General features: G+C 44.4%; 1 protein-coding gene across 1 annotated transcript in view; it reads left to right on the forward strand.

The window, feature by feature from the left end:
- Positions 1-14,459, forward strand: part of LOC115098645 (atrial natriuretic peptide receptor 1-like) — a 264,895-nt gene that overhangs the window by 242,924 nt on the left and 7,512 nt on the right. Inside the window, exons 19-20 of the mRNA XM_029615400.1 lie at positions 1,672-1,824; positions 8,607-8,705. Of these exons, the coding sequence (XP_029471260.1) occupies positions 1,672-1,824; positions 8,607-8,705 (252 nt within the window). The remainder of the gene's footprint in view (positions 1-1,671; positions 1,825-8,606; positions 8,706-14,459) is intronic.

Consider the following 14,459-nt stretch of genomic DNA (forward strand, 5'->3'; position numbering starts at 1 on the left):
TAAAGAAATAGATGCCAACTATTTAATAAAGAAAGAGAACCAAGTTGTGAGAAAGGCAGGGCAAGGAAGGCAGCCCTAGGAAGGTCTAGGTAATACCACAGATGGGCTTGTGAAGCACTGCAAGTATACTTGGATTATTGCTATTGTATATTTTTAGATAGTGGCTTAATGAAGCAGCAGTGAAACATATAGGAGAAACTTTATTGAACAACAGGCAAATGACCTCCCTCATCTCGAACATCCCAACCGTATCACGATCTTTTTTAAAGAGCTATTTTTAGTACAGAAAATCTTCTCTGCTACTGCAATTAGTTGCGTGGATTTGCTGCTAAGACCATCCATGCAGCACCTCCTCCTACAAAAATCTATGGTTGACGTCACTGCTTCTGAGAATAAATCACTGATCTCTTTCTGGCTGTGACATATTGAGGAAAGAGGCTGTGATCTGGGTCCCCAGGTACTGTACCTGATGGAGGAATGTGCTACTGGTGCTGGCAGCAAATTCCTGTGAGATTTAGTTAACCCACATATGTTAACACTGTGCACAGGCTTTTGTGACTCTTTTGGGTGGCAAGTTTCAAAAGAATATCCATTTTTGCAAAGGCAAGATACTGGAATGGGAGAAAGCAGGCAGATGTGCTACCTAGCTGGTCAGAATATGTAAGGGTTTGATTCATATCAAGGGACTGAAAACCTGACAGCATCCACAGAGTGCACTGTTCAAAAAAGCAAAAGCAAACAGAAATGTATAGAGACTTTATTAATTCCAAAATTATCTTAGCGCAGCCAGTAGGGGGAAAGCCCCTACAGCATTTCACACCTGCTGTACTTTCCCAGGGGAACCCTAATGTGTATTTTTATTTTATCAATCTTGGCATTTATGGAGCACTATGAACAAGTATCCAGCCTGAAGCATTGCAATGCCTCAAAGAGCTTATGACCCAAAAGGATACCTGAGGAAACAGGTGATAAAGGGTCTAAATTGGGGTGGGGGAAACACCTACAGAGCTATTTCCAAATCTTGAAGATAGCCCAATTGTTTTTGTGCTAGTTTTTGCTTTGTGCCAAATATACACCTTTGGCCAAACATTGAGCTCTAGCAAAAGTGGACAAGAAAATGCTTTGCTTCATTTATGCAGATTTCTTTTATTATGCAGTTTTTTCTTTGCTGAATGGTAGAACTGGGAGGGTCTGGTAGAGGGGGGTAGAAGGAGAGGGGAGGTTGCACAAATCTGCAGTTTAGCAGAAAATTCAAATTTTTATTTCACCAGCAATTGTGCCGATGCTTAAAAATTGCCCAGCATTCACAGCAAGAGTCATTGACAGAAGCAAAATTGAACTTAAGCTTGCTGGCTCTCAGCTTATTATTCTAACCTTCAGGTTACTCTTACTTGCTAACTGTGGTTTTCTATGCAGCAGTTTGTAGCTGTGAAGAGTACTTCAATGCAAACTGTCCCTAAACACTGTTAACAAGCACCAATACATACTTTCCAGCTATGTTGTTGGATTAATATTTTCCTTTTATTTTCTCTCTCTGCCCATCTCTGTCTTTGAATCCCGCCCTCTTTCTCAGACTTACAACAATGTGTTGCAGTTTGCTTGTTGAACATGTGAGTGTTTTTTTACAGTCCTGCTGTCTGGTGAGTTAGTAGTAACATGTTTTGTGTTAAGACATGGTGGTTTCGGGAGTGCCCCAGGAGAATGGGATTCGCCATGCCAGTGAAATAGCCAGTATGGCACTTGATCTGGTGGCAGTGTGCAAGACCTTTCGAATCCCACACAAACCCAACACCCAGCTAAAGATACGAGCTGGCATCCATTCAGGTATGTAGGACCTTGAGAGTCCTCCTTCCGACTGCACCACCTATCTATAAATCTGTCTGTCTACCTGTATGTCTGCCTCTTTACCTGTAGTGTTCCTATGAAAATCAGTAGGCAATCCATGGACTTTGGTAGGTGCCTGCGTGGTTCCAATGAATGTGGTGGAACCTCTGGGGGTTTCTCACTACACCCATCAAACACAGAGATGACTAACAGGACGATAGAAGAAGACCACAAAGCCCATCTAGCCTGTCCATTTTCCCTACTTATGACAATACCACAGAGCCTCAGGGTCTGCCTTCCTCCATGGAACCTATGTGTTATTGTAAATTCTGTCATCTTTTTTGCCCATACTACTTCCATTGTCAGGAAGGCTGTTCGATGCACTCATCACCATTTCTATGAAAATAAATACTTCCTTAATTTACTCCAAGTATACTGCCTCATATCATGACCCCCTTGTTCTACATCTTTTCTCTCAAAAAGTGCTTAACTCTTATGCATTATTTGTATATTTGAGGTGTTTTTTTTGTTTGTATTCTACCTCTCTCCCTGACCCAGACTGTAATGTCCTTATATTTCATCTTACTCTGTACCATTTTGGTAGTCTTCCTATGGACTGAAATCAGTTATTGGAATCAGTAGATTTTTGGTAGTCTATATTGCATCTATCTGTTTATAGTATCTGTAGGGTTCTATGCAATAAATCAGGAGTGGCTATCATGAGCCTTTTTTTCAGGTTATTCACAATGAATATGCATGAAATTTGCAGGCACTGCCTCCATCAAATGCAAATTTACTTTAATCATATTCATTGTGTGACAAGGCTCCCAAATTAAGTCCATGTCTTGGAGTATGTACTGGGAGAGATTTTGGGCGAGGTATGCTCAAGGTGTCTTTATAGGCAATTTGGAAAAAGATTTTTTATATGAGCAGTACAGGTAAACTGCTACTAGATGGCACAATAAATGGTAACTGCGCTCTTTATATATGTTTCAATGGGAAGTTTCTAGATAAAGTTAACGATGGGTTGTGTAATATGTTTATCCTTTTAAGAGGGTTCAGATGAAGATCCTCTGAGGGAAATTTTCAAGAGAATATATAATCTTGGTTCAAGGTTTGACAAGAGGAGACTCTAGGATGGCTTTAGGAGTCTGAAGAGAGCCGCCACAAAAGCAGATTGCTTCAAAAGCAGAAACGAAGAACAGGCTATAACATAGGCATAATCCACTTCCATAAAAATACATAGACTGTTATTTACACATGAGGTATCAGAAGGCAAATTGCCTAATATCCAAAAAAACATCTAAGCTGTTCGGTGGCAAAGAAAATAAAGGCGTCTGCATTCAATTTTACAGCACATTTACAGGGGTATCTGAGACGAAAAGAAGCAGCAAGGGCCTGAACCTCTTGGCACATAGCAAGAAAACCTTTCCTCCTTTCTTGAATGAAACTGGCCAGGTTTGGATAAGTCCAGATAAGCTCACAAAGGGAACTTACAATCATATGTTTAAAGTAAATTTTTCATTACAAAATTCAGTTCTTGATCATATGAAAAGAAAACAATAAGAGTAGCTCTCTCAAGAACCTCATTACTAGTAGTCTCCAAAAAAACCCAAAACCAGATACACTCCCTAAATCCATATCAGGTTGAGATGGTCCCAATCGCCAGAACATGTCTTATAAAGAAGAAAAAAATACCTTATTTATAATGGGAATTTGATCTAAAGAGAATTGTAAAACTTCAAAAAATATTTTCTTAAACCAAGGAACTTCTCCTGCAACTTTGGGGAAGTTTGTCAATCTTAGATTCAGATGTCACAGTTGATTCTCCATATTTTCCACTCTTCTAATCAGGAAGCCCCGCTTCCTAATAATCATGGAGTTCATCGCTTGTACTTCAAGTACTTCCTTCTCCAGAGACTGAAGTCTCCAGCATGTTCATATAAAAAATACGCTGGTGATCTTCAATAGCCAGCCTATGAGAGACAGTCTCAACCTTGCAGGAATGATCAGTAAATGCCTGGGACAAACCTGCCACTAAATCCCACAATGCATCAAGTGTCACCACTGCCAGTTTAACAATCCCAAATGAAGCTTGAGAAATAGTTCACTCATACTCTATGGGCCGGATTTTTAAAAAGTTACGCGCGCTGGGCCTATTTTAAAAAGGCCCGGTGGTGCGCGTAAAGCTCTGGGACGCGTGTAAGTCCCAGAGCTTGCAAAAAGGGGCAGGCCAGGGGCGGGGTCAGGCTCCCTGCACAGCGGCCATATTTGCCGCTGTGCTGGGGATCGCGCGCCAGCAGTCAGCCGGCAGGCGCAAAAGGTAAAACAAAAAGTTTGGGGGCAGTTAGAGTAGGGCTGGGGGGGGAAAAGGGTAGGGGGAAGGAGTGGTAAGGTCAGGTTAGGGGGAAGGGAAGTTCCCTCACAGGCCGCTCCGATTTCGGAGCGGCCTGGGAGAGAACGGTGGAAGGCTGCGCGGCTCGGCGCGCACAAGGTGCACAATTGTGCACCCCCTTGTGCGCGCCGACCCCTGATTTTATAACTTGCACGCACCAGGTAGCGCACACACATGTATGCCCGCGCGCAACCTTTTAAAATCTACCCCTATATGAACAGCAGCCTGTGGCAACGATTGCTCTTCAATATTCTCCTGGATCAAATCATGGACACTGACACTATCCTCTCCGCCACCACCATCACACGGAGAGAAAGAGGCAGAATCACTGTTGACAGCTACCTCCATGTGGACTTCTCCAGTGAGGTCATCACCATGCACCTGAACAAACTCAGTATCCTCCTGCAAAGGAATAGGCAGTAGTGGTTGGGCTGAGAGAAATCTCCACCGGCGACAGCAGAACTCCTCTTTCTGCCTCTCCAACAGGGCTTGAAGCCTACAAAATGGAGGTGGGAGATGCAATTTCAGTGATGGAGCACTGATCTGGAGGGCGTGAGACCACAGAGAGGAAAACCCTCATTCTTCCCTCCCTCTTGGATAGCATTTTCAAGGAAACCAGTTAAGAACAAGGAAACGTGGAGAGCAGCTGAGCGCGCGTCTGCCTATGCCACCGTCTTAGCTCCACTGTACCATAGTTTCAACAATTCAGCTTATAAAATCCCAAGTATAGTCAGATACCCTGACACGGCCATATTTCTCCAAAATAGCTTCTTCCGGAGCGATAATGAAAACAAATTTTAAATGGGAACATAAGATACAATTCAAGAATCAAAACACAGCAGCATAAACACATCCATGAATTAAAGAAAAATATTTAAAGAATCTATGAATTCTTGAATATGAGTAAGAAATCAGCATCTTTAGCAAAGGCGTGGGTAAGCAGAACTACAGCTGAGTAATTAAAAGCTGTCAAAACCAGCACGAAGCTGTCACATGACTGAAGGAAACAATCAGATTAAAATCACAAGGGAATGAGTAAGCAAGACTATAGATGAGTAATTAAAAGCTGTCAAAAACCAGCACCAAGCTGTCACATGACTGAAGGAAACAATCAGATTAAAATCACAAGGGAATGAGTAAGCAAGACTATAGCTGAGTAATTAAAAGCTGTGAAAACCAGCACAAAGCTGTCACATGACTGAAGGAAACAATCAGATTTAAGCAGTTTAATATGAGAAAAACAAATAACACAAAAATAAAGAAAAAATAAAGAAGAACCAAAGGTTGAATGAAACTTAATAGAAGAATGACCACTCGATCTCTCGATTCAAATCATTGGATGAAGGGTGTATAGAGAGAATATCCAGTGTTGTTCCCTCTGTAATAGGAGCTTATCAAAATCTTCCCTTTCCTACAGATTTTAATCATAACAATGGGAAAAAAAACGTAGAGCAGACAAATCATGATGTGCTATTGCCAGTGGGCTACCAGTGGGGCATTTTCATTATGCCTATGAATGTTACTGTAAACTTCAAATATGCATGTTCTGAATGTGCAAGACATCTTGCCCACATAAAGAAGATTGCATGGATATATGATGACATTGACGACCTGCCCAGAGCCATAATTCATTCGAAAATCTCAATGATTACTGCAAATGGGTGACCGGAAGAATTAAACATGATAAGCGGGCCGATACAGTACAGTGCGCTCCGACGGAGCACACTATTAACCCGCCATTGGACATGCGTTTTCCCTTACCCCTTATTCAGTAAGGGGCCGAAAACATCCAATCCCCCGAACCTAATAGCGCCCGCAACATGCAAATGCATGTTGATGGCCCTATTAGGTATTCCTGCGTGATTCAGAAAACAAAATGTGCAGCCAAGCCGCACATTTTGCTTTCAGGCACCGGGAAAGTGCACTATTAAGTCGGAGGTCCCGAAACTTTCCAAAAGTAAAAAAAAAAAAAAAAAAAATTTGAAGTCGGCCTGTGGCTGTCTGGTTGAAAACCGGACGCTCAATTTTGCTGGCATCCAGTTTCCGAGCCCGTGGCTGTCAGCGGGCTCGAGAACCGACGCCGGCAAAATTGAGCATCGGTTGTCAAAGCCTCCTTTTACCTGGTTTTACCACCGGGCCTAATTAGCATACTGAATTGCGCGCACAGGAGTGTGGCTCTCCCACGGACTTTACTGAATCAGCCCATAAGTTAGAGAAAAAGAGCACACACAGCAGTGACCATAGGCATGATTAGCCCAACTAGTCTGAAACAGAAGCAACAGGACTTCTAAAAATCATAATCACGCGTTGCCTGCTGCTTATATGAGTTATAAGGTACATGATAGAAAATCTCTTTCAGTATAAAGCTCTAAACATCACCGCACTGGTGCCGAATTCAATGGCACCATCTATATCTAGCACTGATAACTCTGCTCCAATGGACAAACATTAATTAACTATATGATGCTGGCACACACCATAGCATCAGGGAAAGCCTTGGCACCGAACAAATTTGTTTTCTTTTTTGGTAGTTTTTTTCCTCCCTTGAATTTCAACTTGTGGATTGTTTGATTTGTGTGACAAAAATGAACCAATAACAAATTAAAAATAAAATGGCCAAAAAAACCAAGCCCACCTGCCTGTAAAAATGCCAGGGCAAGGATCTCTCCCAGCCACCACTTACCTGGTCTGGAGGGAATCCACCAGTGAGGCCTACACCCAGGCCTTAGCCATAGCCTTGTGTAGGCCAATTACATGGTAGGTCCATGTGACCTTGGCCTACTCTAGGATGACTGCTCAACTTTGCCTGGAAGCCAGGTCCCAACACCTGGGCCTCTGCATGGGCTGGAGCCCAGACCCAGACCTGATGCTGCAACCCAGTCCAGGGCCTCAGCCAGAACCTGATGCCATGTCACAGCCTGGAAGCCAGGTCTTCAGCACAGACCAAATGTCATGACCCAGCCTGCCACAACTTAATCTGGAGGCCAGGTCCTGACACCTGGACCTTAGCTTAGGCACTATTGGTTTCCAAATAGCCAGCAACAATGCTGCTAGCTTTTGCAGGTACCCCCCCCCCCCAATTCACTAAGGCCTGCGATGCCGCTCAGAAATCGGAACAGCCTCGGAGGGAACTTTCCTTCCCCCACCCCCCACCTTCCCCTCCCTTCCCCTCCCTGTCCCACCCCCCAGCCCTAAAGAAAACCCCCCATACTTTTGTTTTGGAAGTTACACCGGCCGACTGCTGGCGCGCAACCCCCTGTACCGGAGTCCTCAGCCACGACTCCCAGACCTCCCCAGGACCACCCTACGACGCCCCCAGACCGTCTGCCCCGCCCCGTCCCGCTCCCTGCCCGCCCATTCAGAAGAGCCCTGGGACAAATGCGCGTCCCAGGGCTTTACGCGCACCGCCTGCCCTTTTCAAAAAAGGCCCGGCACATAGGACTTTTAAAATCTGCCCCAGGGTGTTCCCCAGAATAGGAAAAAACTTATCAAAAGCTACAAAAACCTTCACTCTTTACAAAAGGGAGGCAGACCCTCTCCTACAGGGAGTGTATTGAGAAGGGATCTCTTCTAAATGCAAGAAAAATTCCAAGCTGGATTTGTGGGCCCAACTCTGCAGGGAGGAAAAAAAAAAGCTCCTTACTCCTCAACCTCTAACTCAAACTGACCCCACTCTATACTCCTCTAACTCCGCCTTATGCCCGTAGGATAGATAATCACAGTCAGCTCAGTGGAGAGACTGAAAGAGAATGGAAAAATCCCATGCTGTTACTAGTCTAGAAGGTAAGGGACCTAAGGACATCTAGTGACCATCCAAAGGAGTAAAAATCATCCCCTATATGATTTCAAGTCTGATTCAGTATGACTTCAGTATGAACTGATATAAGAATGCAAATTGCTGTGGTTAATGTCTCTCTGGATCCAATCACAGAGCAACTTACCATGTATCTGCTCTCAGACAGGACACACCAGATGTCAGATAGCTAATAGGGAAGGGAAAAAGATTAACGAGTGAAATAGGTAAGACCTTACAGTGATAATATTGTCTTTTATTTAAAAATTAATTTCTCTTTTTTTGGTGGCTAAGCTTAACTACAACTTACATATCCTAATCAGTGATATATACTGTACATCAAGCATCCCTGTGTAGGTTAAATATCCATTTTCCATACATGAAAACTTGGGAATATTTTGTGAGGTAGACATCACTAAGGAGGAGACATTTTTACTGCAGACAAACCAGCAACAGCAAGATCCTTTGTTTTATTTGAATGTATTTCTTTTGTGAATCTTTAAATTTGAATCTATTTATTCTTTGGTTTATCCATTTATGGGCCATTCATTCAAATAATTGAAATGATTACAGTGCATTTTCTTCTCCTAACAGGGCCAGTTGTTGCTGGAGTTGTTGGGACCAAAATGCCAAGGTATTGTCTCTTTGGAGATACGGTGAATACAGCATCGAGAATGGAGTCAACAAGCGAAGGTAAAATGAATTCAGTGGCAAGTCTTTTTAAGAACGTCTTCCAGTCAACTGATCCCCTTGGTTCAAAAGGGATCAGATTAATGCAAAAATACTGGACCCATCTCTAGCTATTAAAAAATATTTTTTGCTCAGAACATAACGAGATCAATATTCAAAAGCCATTTAGACGGATTACTCACAAGTTATCCGTCTAAATGGCAATTGTGACATATTCGGCCTCTTATCTAGCTAAATTATGGTTGGTACTTATCCGGCTATAATTTAGCTGGATGAAAAAAGGGTGTTTCAGGGGTGTTCTAAGGAGGACTTGAGTTATCCAGCTAAAATAGCCGAATATCGCATATATCCTGTTACGTTAGCCGGATAACTTTAGACCTGCTTGGAAGCAGGTCTAAAGTCATCCGGTCTTGTGTGGTTGGATAACTTGCTACTTATCCGGATATCTTTAAAAGATTTGCAGGTAAGTAGGGCCAAGAAAGTTAAAAAAACAAAAACAAAAAAAACCAAGTACTGGGCCCTCTGGCCTGATTTCATCCTAGGTCCCAAAAAGCACAAAGGTAGGCGATCTATGAAAGCCGTTAGGAAATACAAAAGAGATAGATGCCTTTAGTCTTTTTCAATTCCTTTATTGAAGTGGAGACGTAAAAGAATGATATAGCCCGACTCTGACCGAGTTTCGCCGCTTATGACGGCTGCCTCAGGGGCTTGAATGTACAATCATGGACTCTTGATTTGGTACAAGTCATGAACTTGTTTGTTAATTGTATTTGTGTCTATCTGAGCCGCAACAATATTAGATCTTATCATTTGTACAGTCAGTCTTAATCTTGTAAATACGAGGTGTCTAATCGCTCCTGGATTCAACAATTACACTGATCATATCATGCCGCTGATATCACTAATACTCTTGCAGTCCACTTCTGAATACGGGCTATATCATTCTTTTACGTCTCCACTTCAATAAAGGAATTGAAAAAGACTAAAGGCATCTATCTCTTTTGTATTTCCTGATTTCATCCTACCCACCATTAATAAATATCAAAGAGGCCATAGTGACCTTGCAACCCCCACCCCACATCACCTCCTATATTTATATTTAATGTTCCCCGCTGCGGTCCTTCTCTCCCCCCCCCCCCCCCCCCCCCCCCCCAGATTTGCAAGGACTGTGCCAGGCCCTGCCCCCGAAACCATTGTGATAAGCAGGCTGAATCACCCCTACCCCTCCCGGACACTACCTCCATCCCCCCAAAACCTGTAAAAGCCCTGCCGGGAATGGGGGCCCAAACTTACCTGCTTCCGGTGACGTCCAGTACAGCCTCTGTCAAAGCTGTGCAAGAATTGCAACCTGCACTCAGATTACACTTCCAGAACTTACTTACACAAGGCTGGATAACTTAGAAACCTAACAGCTACATTTTTTTTTGTAAGTTATCCGGCTACATGTAGTCATATAACTTTAAGCAGTCATATTCAGCCAGACATTTATCCTGCTGAATATATTGAGCAAGTTATCTGGTTATCTTTAGCCGGATAACTTCTCAGCTAAATGGCCCTATTGAATATTGTCCTCTTACTGTAGAAAAGAAACAGGCGCCAGATGGTGTAGGGTTCATCTATGACTACAGGAATTACATATTCTCTTTGTTGGGGAAGCAAATAGGGTTTAAGCCATGCTATAGCAGTGGAGGGTGCAATGTGTCCTGGGCCCTTGAGAATGGGGATGCCCTGGGCATTTCCTCTGCACTAGTAAGAGGAGAAGGACTGGAGCAACATGTGGCCAAACATGAAATCCACTCCTGTCTTCCACAGTAACATAGTAATGACTTCAGAAAATCTTATGGTAGTAACTGCCACTCCATGCAGGCTGTCCCCCATCTTTTTGTTACAGGTAGAAGCTGTTGCTCTGTGCCAGTTACTCCCAAGCCTTATGTTAAGGGCAGTGATATTTACATTCAAAACCAAGCAACTCTAAAATCCATAGCAAAATTATTCTTAGCAACATTTTTACAAGGTGAGCAGCCTTCTTGATAATTCAGACAGTACGGCTTGAGCAGGCTTTGCTTTTGGCCTTGGCCGAAGAAGCAGTCCTATGCTTTTTTTCCTAATGTTTGCGAATTAGTACCCCAGATCGTAAAAGTCAGGGCCCAAATTTGGCTGTCTTTGAATCCTGTTTCCTCCCCACCCCCACGTTCAAAACAGAGAGCAATGTTGTCTTCTGTTCAAGGTAGTAGCAACTGTTGTCTGTGTAGCCATCCTTGTTATGCACAGTGGTCCGCAGGCCAACCCCGCCACTCCTACTTGCCCATAGTGGGCCCAACAGGGCCATCTCTGCTGAGCATGGCGGGAAGTTACTCTATGCTGCTCCGGCCTCTTGTTCCCCAAGGCAGTGGGTCGCCATCAGAGCTGCTGCACAGGCCTCCTCTCCCTCTGACATCTAGGCTCTGCCTCCTTAGGTGCGTGCACAGCCATTTCTCCCACACTTAAAGGACCAGTGGCAGGAATGGCTGGCGGTGCCCCCTCGATGACATCAGCATAAGTGGCCTATTTAAGGCCACTCTCTCTCTCTCCTCTTGGTCTTAGCAACCAGGTTCCTCACCTTTAATGTTTCTGGATCTCCTGTTCTTGAGGATCTTCTGAATAGACTCCCTCGGTTTCTGGTTCCTGTTTTGCCATTCTAGCTGCCTGGCCCTTCTGGCTTCCCAATTGGATCTTGGGATCTGGTTCAGACCTGGTCCCAGTGCTTCCTTGACTTGATCCTCCAATGTGACCTTTTGCCTGGTTTATGACTCTGTCTTAACACCATCTGCCCTGATCTTCTGCCTGGTTTATGACTTCATCTGATCTCCACCTGCTCTGACCTTCTGCCTGGTTAACAACCCCATCGGATCGCGGCCATCCTGACCTCAGCCTACCCTGATGCTGTGCTTCTCCGCCCCTGGCCTACCACCCTTGTACCGTGTCGGATTCATCCATCTGGAGGCCTGCACCTAAGTTCAGTCGGCTCCGGCATCCGAGGGCTGAACCTAATGGGAACATGGGCTGGTATTTGTGAAACTCCAGCTTTGACTTGATCTACCTGCCGACAGCGGGGACCAGCAGGGCTCCTCCCTGCAGGTTGCATCAACTCCCCCTTTGGTCTAAGGGTACACATTGCCTACAGGTTGCCAAGGCCATGGACTCGGTGGAAGCTACGCCCTTCAGGCCATTCCAGGACTAGTGCATAAGATCCAGGAACAGCAGTGTCCTTAGAGTGTCTCAATGCTTGGATGCTACAGCGATTCAATCCACCCCGTCATCTCCAGCAGTGATTCCTTCGACTCTGACTGCACATCCTCGTCCTTTATCCCTCTACTGGAACCCCCCTCGGTATGTCTGAGATCCGAAGCAGTGTCGGGAGTCCTCTTCCCTGACTATATCACCAAATTCACTTTTATTCTGGCTCAACTAGATGGCAAGGCTCTGGCTTGGTCTTCTCTGCTCTGGGAGTGCTCTGACCCGCTTCTGCAGGACCTACAATGATTCATCTCCTCCTCTAAAAAGGTCTTTGATGACCCTGGCAGTCAAGCATCTTTTAGTGTGGATCTCCTTCATCTTCGTTAGGGGAACCGCTCTCTGACAGACTATACCATGAAGTTTTGCACCCTAGCCACTGAGCTCAGCTGGCGGGGAGGATTGTTTACACACCATTTTCCTGGAGGGGCTCTCAACTCATATCAAGGATGACTTGGTGACTCGAGATCCTTTGACATGTCTCGAATAGGATCCTACAGGCTGTCTGTAGGCATTCAGAAGTTAAAAAAGCCATGAGGCAGCTCCCAACCTGCCCCGCAACAATGAGCTCTCTAAGTGGGGTCCCCATTGGCACCAGTCCTGCCTAAATAGGATGGGGTCCTCTCCACTCCTCCCGTTGGCGACATCTGTACCCAGGATTCCAGCCCCGTATGCCAACTTCTCAGACGTCTTCTCTAAGAAGAGAGAGGAGACTTTACCACTGCATTAGGAATTCAACTGTGCCAGTAGCCCCGGCCTCCCACTGTTGAGGGGCAGGTTGGAAGCTGCCTCATGGCTTTTTTAACTTTTGAATGCCCACAGACAGCTTGTAGGATCCTATTTGCGAAATACTCAGGAGCAGAACTTAATCTCTGGAGAAACAATCTCCTTAAAAAAAATAAATCAAATAATTCTTCCTGAGGGGATTTCACACTATAAAGAAATAAATTCCTTAGTATAATTTGTGAGCAATAGCCTCCGATGTTTGCCAGAAATTCCTTCTCTTGTACAACTTAAAATTTCAAAGCAGCTGACAAAACCTTTTCAGTGGTGTGAATCCTGGGAAGATTAGATCAAATTACTATCACATTTGCTCTCCCACAGTGACACAAATCTTTCTCAGGTCTGAATATTTCTTCCCTGCTCTCCTAAAGTCTTTCCTACTATAATGCTTTAATCGGTTACTTTACCAAACCATTCTATACAGGGTTCCCAAAATGCAGCCCCAAAAACTAATCCATCTGGATAGTGTCTACAGCATCGAAAGCTGTAACCTTTTCCACAAACTAAGCAATGTTCATAAGTTCAGTTGCTGCTTCCTGAAAATACCCAAGGGTATATTATGCCACTACTCTCTAATGACAAAGTCACAAGGATGCAAAACGTTGGTATGGACTAGCGGTTTGGGAATCACATGGTCTTCGTCATCTTCACCAAGCGGCAGATTAGGAACCACTGCGCGGCCCAACGGCTGCTCCTCTTCTTCACTGCACAGTAGATTGGGAACCGCCACGCGGCCCTGCGGCTCCTTCTCTTCTTCACTGTGCGGCGGATTGGGAATCGCCGTTCGGCCTACAGCTCCTCCTCATCATCATCGCTGCGCGGCGGCCCCAACAGCCCATTCGGTCGTGGCCTCAGGCGGCTGCCCTGTGCAAGTGCATGACTTGCACAGTGGGTTGTGCCGACCTTGGTCGCATGAGGGTCAAGATCCTGGATTTCAAAAACACAAGCTTTGAAAAAATGGCTACATACCTCAAAAAGGAGCTAGATGTCTGGGAGGAGATGGGTGAAGTGGAATGACAGTGGGCCAAATTAAAAGGAGCTATAACAAAGAAGATGAACATTTATGTAAAAATAATAAATAAAAGATCAGCATTGCTGTAATTGGTTGTATTGTTTAGCTGAATATTGTAACCCACCCTTGCAATTGCTTGGTATATATCAAGTTTAATAAATACATATATGCACAGGTTAAAAGCTGGAAAATATTTAGAAACAGATTTGCACGTATACATTATGTTTGTAAAATGGCAAACATCCAAACAAACATGCTTGTATGACCTTAACAGCAGGCCTGCTGCCCCAAGCCCAGGCAGTTATTGCAAGAGTTGGCTAGTGTTCCTAGATGTTTCCAGGTCATTGGGGGAAGATTTTGCCCTATAGCATCTGTGGACTTGTAGTTCCAATTTTCCTGAAAAAATCAAGACTCAAACCTCTTAGACGAGGGGTGGCCAGCTCCAGGCCCCAAAAGCAAGCCGGGTTTTACAGGCTATCCACAATGACTATGCATGAGATACTTTTGTGAACCACAGAGTCAGTGCTCATAGATCTCATACATAGGCATTCTGAAAAGCTAGACTTGTCTGTAACTTTTGAGAACCTGAGTTGGCCACCCCTGACTTAGATGGAACAGAGCAAACCCAAGAGTGGCACAGCTTGTCCCTGATAACATGGAACCCTCTGGTAACCCCTGAGGTCCATGTT

The sequence above is a fragment of the Rhinatrema bivittatum genome, chromosome 1, assembly GCF_901001135.1.
Source record: "Rhinatrema bivittatum chromosome 1, aRhiBiv1.1, whole genome shotgun sequence".
Lineage (NCBI taxonomy): Eukaryota > Metazoa > Chordata > Amphibia > Gymnophiona > Rhinatrematidae > Rhinatrema > Rhinatrema bivittatum.